The 19,202-nt window shown below is 38.5% G+C and overlaps 1 protein-coding gene across 11 annotated transcripts in view; it reads left to right on the top strand.

The window, feature by feature from the left end:
• Window positions 1-19,202, top strand: part of NFKB1 (nuclear factor kappa B subunit 1) — a 117,948-nt gene that overhangs the window by 53,794 nt on the left and 44,952 nt on the right. For all 11 annotated transcript variants that reach the window (XM_063611144.1, XM_055296888.2, XM_055296887.2 and 8 more), the window contains one exon: window positions 11,892-12,040. In XM_063611144.1, coding sequence (XP_063467214.1) covers window positions 11,892-12,040 — 149 coding nt within the window. The remainder of the gene's footprint in view (window positions 1-11,891; window positions 12,041-19,202) is intronic.

The raw sequence follows: 19,202 nt of genomic DNA, 5'->3' as shown, positions 1-19,202 counted from the left end.
CTGTGGTTTCAAGCAGAGGAGTTAGTAAAATTCCAAAAGTTAATCAGCTTCATGTACTCAACTTTTGCTAGGACTTTGCAGAAACTCCTCAGGGATCCCTCAGAGTTAGATTAGGGAGATGAACCCTCTCACAGGACAGTAACCATTCAACAGTTGGATAGCCTGTTGGGCCCCACTGTCCTCAGCCTTTCCTAATGTTGCCTGGGAACACCACTTTTCTGCTCCCTCCTTTTTCAGTGTAGTCTGGAGACAATGATTTATTTATTCACTAGCTCCTTTAACAAATATTGATTAAGTAGGTACTGGTTCTGTTCTAGGGGTTGGAAAAACAGAGAAAATTAAATAGTGCCTTTGTCCTCAGGAAATAATCCATTTAATAGACTTAAGATATGCCCTTAAATACCTGAATCACCACTGCATAACCAGCACCTGTGGCTGTCATGTGGGAATTGTTGAACAAGATAATTTTTGAATGAAAGAATAAACGACCTAATTGCTCTAATGTAAGGATAAATTTTTAAGAGTCAGCTAGTTGGGATGATTATAGAAGGATTCAAAAGAGAGATGTAAGAAAGCATAGATCTAATGAGAGAAAACAGCACAGCAGAAAAAGCAGCAAAGGCTCAAAAGTAGAAATCTCTGAGATCAAATGGAGAACAGTAAATAATTCGCTGGAATGAAGAGCACATGGAAGGCAAGGGTGGTAATAAGGCTGGAGATAGTAGATAAGGCCAAATCGTGCAAGAATTTAAACTGTATGTTTTTAGAAAATTGGTAAGCTATAGAAATTTTATATAGGAATGAGAAATTATCAGCAGCATTGTGCTTTAGGATTACAAATCTGGTAGCAATCTGCTAACAGATACTGGAAGGGAAAGGCCCAGAGACACTAGTTGGAAGAATTGCAGTGATTCTTCATGAGCTAAACTAAGAGTTCAAGCTAAGATAGATAAACTAAGGAATGAGAATGGAAGAAAGGGACAAACTGAGATTTTGGGGTGGTACTCAGCTGAAATTTGGCAACTGGTTAAACATAAAAGACTAGAGACAGAAAGGAATCCAAGATGAAAAGAGGATTTTGCTGCAATTTTTTAGAAGGTGGCATTTGTATTTCCATTTCCAGGAGGTGGAGTAGCTTTGAGAAGAAAGGTGATTAGTTCAGTTTTGGGCACATTGAGCTGTAAAGGTATTATGGACAGGAAGATACCCTACAAACAGCTGGAAATGTTGCACATGCTTAAAAAGAAGATGAGAACATGAGATTTCAATTTAGCCATCATCTGCATGGAGTAGACAATTCAATCCAGGAGACTTGATAAGAATGTCAAGGGAAGTGATCATGATAAAGGTGAGAAATGGACCAAGCATCGATCTCTGCTGAAACATCTCTTTGAGCAGGACGAAGAGTACCTTAGCAAAAGCAGCCAGTGAAATGGGGAGTTGGGGGAGACTTTCAAGGAGGGAATGGTAACATATCCCATTCCCAAAGAGGTCAAGTAGGGGTGAAGAATAAGAAATGGCTAGTGAGTTTGGAAACATGGAATCTGTCATGACCTTTACAAACTTTTTCATTTGATGGATCGGGGGATTACTTACATTTGCAAAGGGACTCAGATTAAGTGGTGGTGGTTCAGCATTAGTAATTAGAGATTTTCTTATGTAGTTGGTAGGGAGAAATAGAATGGCATTCAAACAGGTATAAGTTCCTCTTAAGAACCTTTCTCATTGGATTGTAGAGAAGATCAAATGAAAGAATCATTCAGTGTTTCTTGGTATCATGCCCGGCCCATAGGTTTCAATAAATGTTAACCTTTACAGTTGTCATCATCATTATCCAGAAGGGGCTTTTTTTTAGAATAAGGAAGAAAAGCAGTGCTCATCTGTAGACAAGGGAAAAAATCCTTTGGAGAGAGAGAGAAGGGTAATTCAAGAAGATCAGGAATAAATATTAAGGGTAAAAACAGAATGGTTAGCCCTGGAAAAAGGAACAAACATGTTTCTCTGAATTAGGAGAGGATATGTGAAGTTAACAGGGATGTTTTGAGCCTCAGTAACAGTAAGGAGAAGAGAGAGTGAAGGAACTTGCACGCAGTGACTTCTACTTCTCATTAAAGTCAAGAGAGAATCTCAACTGCAGATACCTGCTTAAGGTAGGAAGAGAGAAATAAGAATTGCTGTCATTTATTTTGTGCTTTTGATATAGCAAAAACTGTACTGACACTTTACCTCCTTTAATCCTCATGAAAATTTAGAGATTATATATTTGTATTCACATTTTACAAATGAGAAAATAAATAAAAAAGTTAAGTAACTCTCCCAGAGTCCCCCAGATGGTCGTGGGAGCCCAGATTCAGAGCCAGCTATGTCTTACTCCAAAGTCTGTGCTCTTCATTGAAACATACTCCACTAGTTTGAGATCTTGGAGGTATACCCCTGCACTACTATCAGGACTACCCCTGATAAAGTCCTGTGGGGTAGTTGTTCCTATCCATCACCACAGAGAATATCAAAGAAGGGCCCTCTCATTTGAGGAATAACAGACAGTGAAATTGAGATGGACCAGAAATGCAAATCCTGGATCCCTGAGGGAAACAACAAAATGAGGCATAGAGGAAATATTTGAGTCCGGTGCCAAGACTCATCAGTACAAGAGAGAATGCCTAATGGGCAATAGCAGTTAGGGTGGGAAGAGGGAAGTACAAGGGGGTGTCTTGGAATTTGAGAGAAGAACTGCTGCCTTAGTTTTCCAAGGATAATTATTCAAGAATTGCCCTCCCTTCACTTTCCCACAGCTGGCAGAATTCCTACCTCTTAGTAGTTAGATTCCTTTTTACCAGATACTGTAGGGCCAGTGCAGCATTTAGGGCCCCCAGCCAGAAACCCTGCCTCCAATTTAGACCAGTGTTCTGCTCTGGTGTGTAATAATCATATTCTAATTGAAATAGCCTATTGAGATGCTACATTGGTATCTAGCCTTTTTTTTTTTTTAAGTTTTAATTTTATGTGCAGGATGTGCAGGTTTGTTACATAGGTAGACGTGTCATGGGGGTTTCTTGTACTGATTATTTCATCACTCACGTATTAAGCCTAACATCTATTAGTTCTTTTTCCTGATCCTGTCTGTCCTCCCACCCTCCACCCTTTGATAAGCCCCAGTGTGTGTTGTTTCCCTCTATGTGGCAATGTGTTCTCATCATTTAGCTCCCACTTATAAGTGAGAATATGCAGTATCTGTAATAACGGGTTTTCTGTTCTCGTGTTAGTTTGGTAAGGATAATCACCTCCAGCTCCATCCATGTCCCTGCAAAGGACATGATCTTGTTCTTTTTCATTTCTGCGTAATATTCCATTGGCCATTTTTTAAAAGACAAAATAACAAAAAAAAGAGTACAGCTATCTCCACTCCTCACCCACCACCTGCTGTCTAACCCAACTCTTTATATTTCAGTAATGCCTTCCATAAATAACATTTTATCCTGTCTTAATTACACATTAATTAGTGTATTAATTATTGAATGCCCACAATATGACAAGCATTATTTCAAGCACTGAGGATACAACAGAGAATAAATCAATATCCTCACTGTTTTTATTTCATTTTTTTAAGAGACAGGGTCTCACCCTGTTGCCCAGGCTGGAGTGCAGTGGTGTGATCATAGCCCAGTGCAGCCTTGAACTTCTGGGCTCAAAGGACACTCCTACCTCAGTCTCCCAAGTAGCTGGAACTACAGGTGCACACTACCACACCCAGCTTCCCCACTCTGAGCCTCCATCCTAATGGAGAAGAGAGGCAGTAACCAAAATACATGAAATGTGTAGTTATTAGATGGTAATTAATGTATAGAGAAAAATTAAGCAGAGAAAGGAGCAAGGGATTTGGGGGTAAAAGTTTTGGTAGGGGTAGAGTGGTCAGTGAAGGCCACCTAGAGAGATGGCAATTATGTAAAGGCTGAAAGCAGGTAAGAAATATACAAGTATACAGATGTCCCTGGAGAGAGTGTTCTAGGCAGAAGACATAGAAAGTGCAAAAGCTAAGATTGCTCACCTGGCAAGTTCAAGAACAGTGAGACTGATGTGGCTGCATAGGAGTAAGAAGAAAAAGGATGGAGAGGACATGAGATGGTCAAATTGCCTAGAGCCTTGTAAGCCATTATAATGATGTTGTCTTTTAATATAGAGAAATATTAAAGGTTTTTGTTTTAACTTTTTAACATAGAAAAATGTAATCATATACAAACACAGAATAGTATAATGAGCCCCCGTGCACTAATCACTCAGCTTTAACAGCTTTCACTTTGGGAGGGTTTTGAGTGAAGGAGTGATAAGACATGGCATGACATGACTTGAACAGGATCACTCAGGAAAATAAGCCATGGGGAGACAGGACAAGCAGAGGAAACACAGGAGCAAAAGCTTAGGAGACAAGATGATGGTGGCTGGAAACCAAGGGAGTAGCAGTAAAGGTGGTGAGAGGTGATCAGATAGAGGATATTTTTGAAGATTTGAATTAATATTATATATATTATACTTTAAAGAAGAATTTGAGAACATGTAGTGTAGTAAAGATGGTAAGAAATATAGAAAAGAGGCCAGGCACAGTGGCTCATGCCGGTAATCCTAGCACTTTAGGAGGCTTAAGTGGGAAGCTACCTTAAGGCCAGCCTGGGCAACATAGCGAGACTCTGTCTGTATGAAAAACAAAACAAAATTTAACCAGGTGTGGTGGCATGCACCTGTAGTCCTGGCTACCTAGGAGGCTGAGGCAGGAAGATTGCTTGAGCCCAGGAGGTTGACTCTTCAGTGAGCCATGATCACACCACTGTACTCCAGCCTGAATGACAGAGCAAGACCCTGTCCCTTGAAAAAAAAAAAAAAAAAAAGAAAGAAAAAGAAATATAAGAAATGGCACTAGAATACCAGTATTGTATACATTATTTTCTGTTTAAAAATCCACCCAACTGGCAAAAAAAAAATGACTTATACATGAACATTTATAAGACAGTGCATTTATAAATTACAAACTGTCTGCTCCTCCCATATTATTTTGCAGTGATGAATGATTAGGCCATCCAAATGTAAAGATTTATTTGTAATTTGTTAATGATGGAATGACACCTGTTGAGGTACAAGTTCCCAGCAATTCTTGGAATTAGCAATAGTGTGTTACTTCTTTCTCGAAAGAAGCATGGTTTGTAAGCAGCTATATCTGATGTGGTAAAACTGAAAATTAAAATAAAAAAAGAAACCCTGGGTCACAGTATGAGGGAAAACATAAAACTTTCAGAGCAAAGTTATACATAGAGATTTTATTCATCGTCTCTGTGTAATTCACAAGAACTTCTTAGCTTATTTATTATGTCAAATGGCAGTTTGCTCTTCTAATCCCAGCCTGATATCATGAGCCATATATGCTGTTGGTCGTTCAAAAAGGGCACTAAACAAGGTGAAAGAATTTCAGTGAATCAATGCAAATCCATGAGTACTACCAGGAAAAGAAAAACAAAAAAATATGCCATCAATAGTGGGTCAAAGAGGATTTTTTTCATGCCATCCCCTACCTTACTGAGAATACCACATTTATATTCAGAAGACTCATAATGAATTCCAGAGTCCTCTGTGTCTTGGCTGTATGACTTTGGGTTATGTCACTTTGTTACTCAATCTGTTTGAACTTCTGTTTTCTTATCTACAAAATAGGAGTAATAGAGTCAACTCTGCCTCCCTCACAGGGACTTTCGGAGGCCCAAGGGTCTTTACAAATAATAGAGAAGGAAAGAAACTGGCACTTTAATAGTACCTACCATGTGCCAGGCACTGCATAGTCCTCACAGCAGCCCTCTGAAGTCATGTGATTGGCCCATTGTGCAGATGTAGAGCTTAAGACTTAGAGAGGTTATCTAATCTGTGTAAGGCCACAGAGCTAGGAGGGGGAAAAGCTGGGATTGGATCACTGACTGGATCAACTTGAAATCTCTTGCCTGACAGAGAAAGAAGAGACTAACTTTACTAAGCATCTTTTTATGCCAGAAACTGTGTTGGACATAATTCTGTACTATCTTATTTGGTAAAGGTCATTCTGTCCTTCCTAGTTGCCCTGGTTGCTCAACAAGTAATAAGCAATAAAGCCTGACTGTTTTTCATCCTTGAGAGAAGAAATATTATTAAAATAGTGTTCTTCTCTTTCTTTCTTTCCTTTTTTTTTGTGCCTGATAATCTGACTTGCAACCTCACAGAAAAGAATGAATGCATGGTTTCATGTCTGTGGCGTGATTTTATGAAGGAGCCTTGCAAGGGGACAGGTATACCTCTACCACTTCTTATAGCCATTCCTGAGACCTCTCTTCTCACAACACATACCAGCAAAGCCAAACAAACAAGGTGTTTAGGAATAACTGTCATCTATCAACACTGTCTAGGCAAAGTAGAGATATGAAACACTGAGGAGACTGCACACACACACAAGAAAAAATGATCATGTCACATGGTAGCACAGAGCAGTGGGAAATGTGAATAGTTTGTGGAGGTGGACAGACCCAAGCTCAAGGATTGCCTGATCGCTCCATTTATAGGAACCATGGCGACCTACCTTATCTTACTGAGCCCCAGTTCCTCCAGCTGTGAAATGGGGTACCACCTCTGACCCCACAGGGCTGTTGTGGGGATTATCTGAGTTATCGTGTTTCATAAAACACAGTAAGTTAGGAAGTATAGCTGTATAGGCTCTGGGAGTTTAACAAGCAAGAGAAATAAGACAGTAATCATTTAGTTACTGAACCCTGTCTTCATATTGCACTAGGTTGCGTATGGTTTTCCTGCCTGTCCCTTCCAATCACATTTCAAAAAAAGGAGGCAGTAGTGGAGCCTTGTGGGCTACAGTGGTAAGGAGGGTGTCATGGAAGATTCAGGTTCAGGTCTTCCTCTTGAAGAATGGGTGCTTCTCGATAGGGAAGCAGAGAAACAACCTGGGAGTTGTCAGCTTGAAGAAAATCCTGAAACGTGATAATGGGTAGGTCCAAGGAGGTCCTGAGTAGGACTCTCAGCACAGAGCCTTTGCATGTGCTGTTTTTCCTGCCAGGAAGACTCTCTAAACCCCTTCGCCTCACCCACCCCCTTGCCTGGTTATACTCCTAGCCTTTTTTCAGATCTCCACCCTCAGTACTCCCTCAGGAAGCTTTCCCTGACCTCCTGACCCAGTAAAGTGCTTCTTATATATCTCCTTTTTAAGCTCTTCACAGTTACACTTTTACATTTATTTGTGAGATTATTTGATTAGTGTCAGTCCCACTCTTTAATTCTCCATAAGAAGAGAGATTGTGTCTGTTCTGCATTCACCATGCATCACTTCATCCCCTAATTTACTGCAGTGTGTGGAACATAGGAGGGGCTTTAAATACTCACTGAATAAATAGACAAATGTTGGTTATTACTGAGGTATTACCTAGGTGGGAGAGAGGATTTATATTTGGGATTGCTAATCCTATTAAGTGCCAAGCACTGCATTAACTCATTTAGTCCTAAAAAAAAAATCCTATGAAATCAAGTGTATTATTCCTTTTAACTTTAAAGACAGAGAAACTGAAATCCAGAGATGTTAACCATCTTTCCCCGTTGACACAGCTAAGTGGTAACAGTCCGTCTTGAGCCGGGCAGCCTGGCTTCAGACTTCCTAGACTTTACCACATTTTTCTGCTGCTTAGTGCAGTAGAGGACAAAGTGAGGTGCACACGTGAAGTCAGGATAGATTTCCGTTTGAAAATTGTGTATTTTCCCCTCCTCTTCTTCATTATCATCATCATCATCATCATCATCATCAGTCACTTCACAAGAAAAGCTAAGCAGAAAAGAACTACTTCATGTATCACCTCTTCCATTCATGTTAACTCTACAATATGCCAAAGTGATTTGGCCAAATTTACCCAAAGAGCAAAGTGGACATTTCAAATCCTGATTCCTAGAAAATTATAAACTGCATCCTGTAACCACCTTTGAAGAACCAGCATGTACTTTACCCCAAAGTGACAAAACTGTTTTAAATAAAAAGAGGTAATTTGACTAAGATTGGTATTATCTGAGACCCATGGTTTCTACATCTTATTCAAAAAGCAGATCCAACATGTGGTCATCAGTAGGTATTGAGTCATAAAGCTCCTGGAAGAAAGTCTTAAGTTTCATCAAGAATGCCAAGAAGTCCTGGGTATCTCCAAGAATGATAGCTGTTACTATAATAACATAATTACTACTGGAAAATTAACAAAGCCCAATAAAATATGGCATACAAAAAAAGATTTACCCTGGAAATAGAAGTGACCTAAATCAATCATTTATTCCAGCCACCTGCTTTTAGACAGTACTTTAAAAAAAAATCTCAGGATGGTCATATTGTTTAAAGTTCTCTAGGTGGAAGAGTACCTTACAGTAATAAATTAATAAATAAGACAAGTTAATGCTTTTAAACTACTATTATTTGTTGAGCATTGTTGTAAAGGCTTTACATGCATTAATGTATTTAGTCCTCACAACAACCCTTTGAGATACTATTATCATCATCTCCCTTTTACAGATGGGGAAACTGAGCAGTGCCCAAAGTCACACAACCAGGAAATGGGGAACTATCTTCAAGTCCAGCTAGTTTGTGCCTAAAGTCCATGCTCTTACAGTGTCCCTGGGTAGCTGATTACTCAATTTTGTCACCTTTGTCTCCTTGGCTTTAACTGAAAGCTTAACTTTTTTTTTTTTTTTTTTTTTTGAGACGGAATCTTGCTCTGTCACCCAGGCTGGAGGGGCAGTGTCTCGATCTTGGCTCACTGCAACCTCCACCTCCTAGGTTCAAGTGATTCTCCTGCCTCAGCCTCCCAAGTAGCTGGGATTACAGGTGCACACCACCACGCCCGGCTAATATCTCGTATTTTTAGTAGAGACGGGGTTTCACCGTGTTGGCCAGGCTGGTCCGAAACTCCTGACCTCAGGTGATCTACCTGTCTCGGCCTCCCAAAGTGCTGGGATTACAGGCGTGAGCCACCACGCCCGGCCCAAAAGCTTAACTCTTGACAAGAGCCTGCAATGTTCAGACTCTTTGAAAAAACCTAACAGACACAGTTGCTCTCTATAAACTTAATTTTCAAATGAACCACTATTCAAAGAAGTAAAAGGGAGACTGAATAACAAGAACTAAGTTCTCTGTAGAGCAAATGAATTTCTGAATCGATTGCAAACAGTTCTCCATCATCATGGCATCCTATGAAGTATGGTCTCCCCCATGTTAGAGTGCCAGTGTCTTCATGTGCCATATAACTTGCAAATAATATCACTATCTTCTCACACTTCAGCTTTCTTCTTTCATCAGTATTTTGGAAAGTCCACAAAACCCAGGGGGCTCCCTGTCCGTTGCCTTGTGGTCTCTGTGAAAACCAGATGATGCGATGCTGACTTGGACTCTTTCAAATGGATCCAACAGCACATGAGTCACTGGCAGCATGTTCAGCTCCTTTACCTCAGGGACTACCCAGTTCCTCATTCTTGCCACCCTTCAGTCATGAAGTAATAGTATGAAAAATACCTGAGTACTTTTTGAGGATACCTCGGATCTCTTTCCTTCAGTACCAGAGACTAATTCCCTCATAATGGTAACATTGAAGGGCCCAGTTGTCTGATGTGATTGGGCTTTAATTATGGATTCCTTCTGGTGTCCTATTTAATTGGAAAGCCTACCTGATTTCACCCAAGTGAAGCATTACCTCATGCCTTGCTCTCTTGCATTCCTGTCCTGGTATCACTTACAAGTGTAATTACATGGTTTATTTCGTGTTCTTTCACTCTTGACTTATTGCTGAAGAAGCCCCTGTGGGATATATCATCATAACAAAGACTGATTTCAGATGTCAACACCAAGAAACACAACTGGGATCAGCAATCTATAGAGAGTATCCAGGGACAGCAGTCAGCTTTGGAGAAAACCCAGAACTTCTCATTCCCCATCCCATATTTAAGGGCAAAGGCTTTCTCCTTGTTAAAGGGAAAGCACTGAGTTCATAATCAGCTTTATACCCAGAGTTTTTTTTTTTTAATGTTATACCTGTTTAAGAAATTTTTTGTGCTTTAAGGTGGTCAAGATCAAATTTAATTAGAAGCCCTCTTTGTGATTGGCTTGCTCTGGGGACCCTGCTCTTTGAGAAGGAGGTTAGAAGGTTTAGAAGCAAACCTTTGCAGCAGTTCTAGCGAAGTACATGCATACAGGCCTTGAGGTGGAGCTGCACAGTTGATTGTAGGGGAGTCTGTACTTTGTTGACAAGTGAAACTTCTCTCTCTGCAAACCCTCTGGGGAATAATGCCAACTCTGATCAGCTTTTCGACTCTTGGATGAAATATTGGGTTGGGAAAAAGTCCCTACTAAGAAAATTGTACCAAAACCCTGCTTCAATAAAATATGAATCCATTTAATGAAGTTTATAGTAAAAGTAGGCTAGTCGAAAAGGATTCTGTGTCTTTCCAAGAAGTATTATTGGCAGGTTTAGGGTCTTCCTCAAGTTTATATCATTAGGACTTCCATCAAAGAGTTATCTTTAGGTGGGATTCCCATCCTCCCTCCCCCTCTCCCTCCCTCCCTCCCTCCCTCCCATCCTTCCTTCCTCTCTTTCCTCCTTCCTTTTCTTCCTTTCTTTTTCTCTCTGTCTCTCTTTCTTTCAAGCTGTGGGCTGCTTGCACAGATTTATGCATTTTGAATTACTGTGTAGTTGAGAGATTTGGGGCTTAGGTTATTCAGTTCTTCAAAAAGTATAGTATGAGCTAAGGAGATAGGGTGACCAACTAATCTAGGTTTTGGCTCCAAAAACCCTGTGTCCCAGAAAACCCCTCAGTCTTAGGCAAACCAGGACAGTAGTTCATCTTTTGAGGAGATTATAGTGCATTTCCAAGTATTTAGCTGAATTTATCACAGGGCTCTGACTTGATAGGTTTTAAGAGGGTTAAAATAAGGTCTTTTCTATTATGTTAGTGTGACTTTAGTCTTGGCACTTTCTCAAGGAATCCAGTCTACTATAGGGACTAGGTGACTAAGAAGAAGAAAGAGGATATCTAAGTGTTTTTTGCTAAAAATGTCATTATCTCCATGCTATTTCCTTTTTATTGCTTTTGTCATCATTTTAAAGACATACCAATAAAAAATAAATTAAATAGAAAACTCTAATTTTATCAAACCACAGCAAACGGGTGAAATCTAAGGATTTGTACCTAAGGAGTACACTTTTTTGAACTGAAGAAACTTACTATGACCTGAGCATATGTAACTCAATTACCAGAAGTCAGAGAGGGCTACTGAAGGCTCAGGTATTCTAAGAGGTGACTGGAGGCCAAGTCCTCAGGCTTGAGTGTTTATAGCCAAACTTGAGAACCAGGTCCCTGGCAAGATTCTCCTGTCTAATCACATGGCACAGAGTTAGGATGGACTGTTTCTGCTTACCTGCCTTCTTCCTTTGATTTCCATCAACCACCAGTTTCTTTCTCATCAATCATTTACCCAGCTTTTGTGACCAAGAATTTTGATAAGGGTGCAGAGGAAAGCATGTTCTTGGTTAATAGGAAAGGAGGCTTCATGACTACACAGCATCCTTCTAAGATGTGTTGCTCCAACTTTCACAATACATACTGTATTTTAAGTGGCCTGCTTCTTGGAGTGTATCTTCCTACTACACAAAACAACCATCATTAACATTTTCATTTACTTCCACCCTGTCATTTGTTCATCACATACTTTTAAAAACAGGGCTGTAATCATGTATATACATATATGAATAATTTTATATTGTACTTTTTATACTTACTGGCTTATCATAAACATTTTTCCATGTTGCTGGAGAGTCAGATGTGCTAACTTTTGGAATGTGCTTCTTATATAGATCTGCAACTATGTGGGACCAGCAAAGGTTATTGTTCAGTTGGTCACAAATGGAAAAAATATCCACCTGCATGCCCACAGCCTGGTGGGAAAACACTGTGAGGATGGGATCTGCACTGTAACTGCTGGACCCAAGGACATGGTGGTCGGGTAAGTAGGGGTATATGATGCTGTGGAAGGTAGGAACAGATAGAATATGGGATGCAGGAACTTAGAATGAGCAGGCCCCTTTCATTAGGGACCTTTCTGAGACCCTCCTGACCTCAAAAAAACTGTGTAAACTTGTGCTTTCATTTGTACTCTAAGAAGTAAGGTGACCACATGTCTGGATTTGCCTGAGACAGCCCAGTTTGCACCTGACCTAATTGTTTATAGCACCCTCTTCTACTCTTAAAGGTGGCCCAGTTTGGATGATCACGTATATGTGGTCACGTGACCTACAAGGTATTTGTGCCACTATTAATTTTTTTTTCTCCTAGAAATAAAGATAAGGACAAATTTAAAGAAACCTAACTATAGCAGAAATCATCACTTTATGTATATTTTTACATTCTTGATGATTTCTTCAGTGGATTTATAGTGTGAATATGTAGGGCTTTAAGTGAATGCATAAATATCATTTCGGCTCTCTGCTGCTTAGAAAGTATGCACAGATAAGAAGCCAAGGAATGCAAATTTATTTTGGCATTCGTTAGGCTTGAAATGTAAATAAAAAATGACATATTCATTTAAGGGTTGATCAAATAAAACAAGCAATTTTTAATGAATGAAGTTTGATAGAAGTAATTTCAATCCAAAAGAATTAAGTTTTTAAATAAGACATATTTACTGTGCTAAAAAACATATATTTTCATCTTCCTAATACACTAAAATAGCACATAGAATAATAGTATAGCACACAATACAAACTGATATGGTGCAATCAATAATTCTAAAAATTGTTGTTTTAAGTCTTTCTTTGGAAGTCCTCAAATGCAAAAGAAGAAATTTTTAATTTTGTGTAATTTTTAAAAACATTTTTCAGGGTTTTCTAATCCTGGTTTAAATAGTTTATGCTAAAATCCCAGTTAATCTGGGTTATTCACTCAAAAGAAAAGAATTGTTTAAATCAACTGTAATTAAGCTGATGGTTGCATTTCAGTCTTTGAATTCCGATCAAGTTTCAAATTGGTTGTTATTTTGGAGGTTGTGCTTTCATGTTCCTAGGTATTTCTTTGTTTGACTGTAAAAATATATAAGTGTGAAAAACCTAGAGAGAGAGCTGTCTTTTAAGTCACTAAAATCGGATTCTTTTGATGTTAGAAAAAAAAAAAAGACTCTAGATTGAAGGAAGAAGCTTAAATTGATTTGAAAAATTAAAGTGTGCTTTATATGAACTTGTTTCAACATCCTCTTGAAAGACTGGTGTGTTTCCTGTTGTATGTCACAGTTTGTTCATCATGTGTTGTGGAATACCCTTCCAGTTCCTGATTGACCTAGGAGAGCTTTGAAATGCAGGCTAATTATCACAGTTTTAGACTAATTGATCACTTAGTGTTTCTGCAGATTTATTCCAGTAGGGTTCTGTCAGTTTGAAGTGTTTGGTTTCTTTGGTCTTGTTTAATCCATTACAATCATATCCTTTAGAGGAAATTTTAGATGACGTTTTCTACTAATATTTATTATTATAAAAGCTCCAGTATGTTGTCTATAATTTGGTGTTTCTGTAGTTTGCTTTAGTAATGTTTCAGGATTTTAGAAAGAACTAATGGTTATTTAAATTTGAGACCTTAAAGCGGGAATAGAAGTAAATTGTCTCTAAGGAAAGTGAGGGATTCTTTCACTCTCTTGTAGTGCAGTGGGGTGTGGGCTCAGTAGTTGGGAGAACTCATCATTCATTCATTCATTCAACAAACATTTTGAGCATCTCAACTCCTGAATTTGATCATTATGTTGTCTGATTGTAGTACAGTGAGATTTTCTAACCCTATGTAATTTCAATGAGAAATTTAATCAAGATGCCACTTGAGAGTTACAATAGACTCAGTAGTCTTAACGTTTTTAGTGTTTCCTATGAAAAGTCAGTACTCGCTTTCTAATTTGATTTTTTGCTGAGAAATTTTTGCTTACAATGTTTCCCAAAATACACTATTTCCTTCATAATTCATTTGTTTCTATCTCTCTCTATATATACATTTTTAAGGTTTTCAGTGTCAAAACTTATTGCATTTATGTAGAAAGAACATCATGATAGCATTCTGGAAACCAGAATTTTATTCCCAGTACTGTTGCTCTCAACAGAGGACTGGGGGCAAATTACATGACTTCTTGGGGACCTTAATGTCTTCCCTCATAAAATGAGAGGGTTTCACTACAGAATCTTATCTTTAGGCCGTTTACATCCCCAGAATTCTAGACTGAACTAACATTACATAATATTATGAAATAACATGAGCAAACTTGCCACACACATATTTATGGTATGACATTGATTATTAGTATTTAGTTCTGACTTGTAGATAAGAGTATCACTTAGAAAAACTTAGGAAGATAGCCAAAGTTATGTCTTAGACTTGTCAATACTAGAAATGAAGCTAAGATAACCTGTTTTCAATAATACAGATTAGGCAAAGAGTATAGATTCACAAGCAAGGCACTAATCCAACATACCAAAAAAGATATCTAAAAAATGGCAATGAGAAGATAAATAACTTTTAAATTGTCAAAACCAAAAGAATTACTTTCTTTGGAGTGTTTATCTTCACCTTTACCTCAGTATGAATTCTTAATAAACTTAGTTTCTACTTTCAAAAGGATTTTATCTATGTTATAAATATTCATGTTTTAAATAGCCAAGTCTTGATTCTGGTATGATTGCTGTAATGTAGGGGATTTGTCATTTTAATGTTTTTTTAAGTTAGCTTTAATTTTGTCTTTTCTTTATTCATTTATATAATATGCCTTTATTGCCTTTCTTGGTAAAAAATAATAATAATCTTAGTTTGGTGTTTTATTTTAAACCCTGAATATCAACAATTTGTTTCAACATATTTTAGTTCTTTGACATTTTTATTCCATGGAAAATATCTGCGTTCCTTGACTTTGCTTTAGGCCAGTTCACTTACCAGTAATCACCACACTCTCTCTGCTTTCTGGCAGCTCTGATTTAGAGACATGGAATTTTTTTTCCGATTAATACATATAGCATATACCAACTGGTAAGCACTAGGAGTGGATATATAAATATAAAAATACAGAGGAGAAACAAGGCCTTCTTAAGTGTCTGTTGCCCCCTCTTTGTCCATGAGTTCTCGTCATTTAGCTCCCACTTACAAGTGAGAACATGCAGTATTTGTTTTTCTGTTCCTGCATTAGTTTGCTAAGGACAGTGGCCTCTAGCTCCATCCATGTTCCTGCAAAACATATTATCTTATTCTTTTTTATGGCTGCATAGTATTCCTTGGTATTTATGTACCACATTTTCTTTATTTATTTATGTTATTGTTGGGGAATTTAGGTTGATTCCATGTCTTTGCTATTGTGCATAGTGCTGCAGTGAACATTAACATGCATGTGTCTTTATGGTAGAATGATTTATATTCCTTTGGTTGTGTACCCAACAGTGGGATTGCTGTGTCAAATGGTAGTTCTATTTTTAGCTCTTTGAAAAATCACCACACTACTACAAAATCAATGTGCCAAAATCACAAGCATTCCTATACACCAATAACAGACAAACAGAGAGCCAAATCATGAGTGAACTCCCATTCACAATTGCTTCAAAGAGAATAAAATACCTAGGAATCCAACTTAAAGGGGATGTGAAGGACCTCTTCAAGGAGAACTACAAACCCCTGCTTAATGAAATAAAAGAGGACACAAACAAATGGAAGAACATTCCATGCTCATGGATAGGAAGAATCAATATCGTGAAAATGGCCATACTGCCCAAGGTAATTTATAGATTCAGTGCCATCCCCATCAAGCTATCAATGACTTTCTTCACAGAATTGGAAAAAACTACTTTCAAGTTCATATGGAACCAAAAAAGAGCCCGCACTGCCAAGACAATCCTAAGCCAAAAGAACAAAGCTGGAGGCATCACGCTACCTGACTTCAAACTATACTACAAGGCTACAGTAACCAAAACAGCATGGTACTGGTACCAAAACAGAGACATAGACCAATGGAACAGAACAGAGCCCTCAGAAATAATACCACACATCTACAACCATCTGATGTTTGACAAACCTGACAAAAACAAGAAATGGGGAAAGGATTCCTATTTAATAAATGGTGCTGGGAAAACTGGCTAGCCATATGTAGAAAGCTGAAACTGAATCCCTTCCTTACACCTTATACAAAAATTAATTCAAGACAGATTAAAGACTTAAATGTTGGATCTAAAACCATAAAAACCCTACAAGAAAACCTAGGCAATACCATTCAGCACATGGGCATGGGCAAAGACTTCATGACTAAAACACCAAAAGCAATGGCAACAAAAGCCAGAATTGACAAATGTGATCTAATTAAACTAGAGAGCTTCTACACAGCAAAAGAAACTACCATCAGAGTGAACAGGCAACCTACAGAATGGGAGAAAATTTTTACAATCTATCCATCTGACAAAGGGCTAATATCCAGAATCTACAAAGAACTTAAGTAAATTTACAAGAAAAAATCAAACAACCCCATCAAAAAGTGGGCAAAGGATATGAACAGACACTTCTCAAAAGAAGACATTTATGCAGCCAAAAGACACATGAAAAAATGCTCTCATCATCACTGGCCATCAGAGAAATGCAAATCAAAACCACAATGAGATACCATCTCACACCAGTTAGAATGGCCATCATTAAAAAGTCAGTAAACAATAGGTGCTGGAGAGGATGTGGAGAAATAGGAACACTTTTACACTGTTGGTGGGACTGTAAACTAGTTCAGCCATTGTGGAAGACAGTGTGGCGATTCCTCAAGGATCTAGAACTAGAAATACCATTTGACCCAGCCATCCCATTACTGGGTATATACCCAAAGGATTATAAATCATGCTGCTATAAAGACACATGCACACGTATGTTTATTGCAGCACTATTGACAATAGCAAAGACTTGGAACCAACCCAAATGTCCATCAATGATAAACTGGATTAAGAAAATGTGGCACATATACACCATGGAGTACTATACAGCCATAAGAAAGGATGAGTTCATGTCCTTTGTAGGGACATGGGTGAAGCTGGAAACCATCATTCTGAGCAAACTATCGCAAGGACAAAAAACCAAACACCGCATGTTCTCACTCATAGGTGGGAATTGAACAATGAGAACACTTGGACACAGGGTGGGGAATATCACACCCTTGGGCCTGTGGTGGGGTTGGGGGAGGGATAGCATTAGGAGATATACCTAATGTAAATGACGAGTTAATGGGTGCAGCACACCAACATGGCACATGTATACATATGTAACAAACCTGCACGTTGTGCACATGTACCCTAGAACTTAAAATATAATAAAAAATAATAAAAAATAAATAAAGCAAGTTTACAAGGGCAAAAAAAAAAAACAAAAAAGAAAAATCACCACACTGCTTCCACAGTGGTTGAACTAATTTGCACTCCCACCAGCAGTGTATAAGTGTACCCTCTTCTCCCCAGCCGTGCCAGGATGTTATCTTTTGACTTTTTAATAAAAGCCATTCTGACAGGTGTGAGATCTTATCTCAATGTGTTTTAATTTGCATTTCTCTAGTGAGTTTTTTCCATATGTTTGTTGGTGGCATCTTTTGAAAAGTGTCTTAAACAGTCACTTATCTTTTAAAGAAACTTTTTAAATCAGAAGAAAGGTGTTTATATTTAACCACGTATTTATCATTCGCAGTGTTCTTCATTCTGTTTCTTAGGTTAAAATTTCTATCTGGTATCATTTTCTGCCTCAGGCACTTCCATTTATTATACTGCTTATCTGATGCTGATTAATTCTTTCATTAGGTGTATGTCTTCATAGTTTTTTATTTTATCTTTGTTTTTCAAATATATTTTGTTTTTTTTTTTTTTTGTTTTTTTTTTTTTGAGACAGAGTCTCGCTCGGTCGCGCAGGCTGGAGTGCAGTGGCGCAATCTCGGCTCAATGCAAGCTCCGCCTCCCGGGTTCACGCCATTCTCCTGCCTCAGCCTCTCTGAGTAGCTGGGACTACAGGCGCCCGCCACCACGCCCGGCTAATTTTTTTGTATTTTTAGTAGAGACGGGGTTTCACCGTGGTCTCGATCTCCTGACCTCGTGATCCGCCCGCCTCGGCCTCCCAAAGTGCTGGGATTACAAGCGTGAGCCACTGTGCCCGGCCAGTTTTTCAAATATATTTTGAAGAGTATAGAATTTTAGGTAGACAGGCCGGACGCGGTGGCTCATGCCTGTAATCCCAGCACTTTGGAAGGCCGAGGCGGGTGGATCACCTGAGGTCAGGAGTTCAAGACCAACCTGACCAACATGGAGAAACTCCATCTCTACTAAAAATACAAAATTAGCCAGGCATGGTGGTGCATGCCTGTAATCCCAGCTACTCAAGAGGCCGAGGCAGGAGAATCACTTGAACCTGGGAGGCAGAGGTTGCAGTGAGCCGAGATCGCGCCATTGCACTCCAGCCTGCGCAACAAGAGAGAAACTCCGTCTCAAAAAAAAGAATTATAGGTTGACAGTATTATTCTTTCACATCCTTAAACTATGTTGTTCCACTGTCTTCTGACTTGCCTTCTTTCCAAGAAGTCACCTGTCAATCTAATCTTTGTTCTTCTGTACATAATTTTTTTTTCTCTCTAGCAGCTTTTCAGATTTTCTCTTCCTCACTCATTTTAAGCAATTTGATTATATGTATATTAGCATAGTTTCCTTCATGTTTCTTGTGCTTGAGGTTCATTGAGATCCTTAGATCTCTGGGGTTATATATTTAGTACGTTTTAAAACTTTTTGGCCATTATTTTTTCAAATATTCTTTCTGTCCACTCCTCTTCATCTTCTTCTGGAACCCCAGTTGCACATATATTTGGCTATTTGAAATTGTCCCACAGCTCACTGATGATCTGTTTTTTTAAAAATCTTTTTTTTCTCTGTGTCATTTTGGATAGTTTTATTACTGTGTCTGCATGTTCACCAATATTTTTGTCTGTAGTGTCTAATATGTTCTTAATTCCATCTAGTGTATTTTTTCTTCTTAGACATTGTAGTTTTCAATTTCTGTAGGTTTATTTGGGGTCCTTTTTTCTCATTATCTGCCGTGTTACTCCTTAACATACCAATGCTTTATTCTTTTTCTGATCATATGGAATATATAAT

The sequence above is a fragment of the Symphalangus syndactylus genome, chromosome 10 (genome assembly GCF_028878055.3).
Source record: "Symphalangus syndactylus isolate Jambi chromosome 10, NHGRI_mSymSyn1-v2.1_pri, whole genome shotgun sequence".
Taxonomy (NCBI): Eukaryota; Metazoa; Chordata; class Mammalia; order Primates; family Hylobatidae; genus Symphalangus; species Symphalangus syndactylus.
Note: the sequence above shows the minus strand (reverse complement) of the source record. Positions and strands in the feature narration are given on the sequence as shown.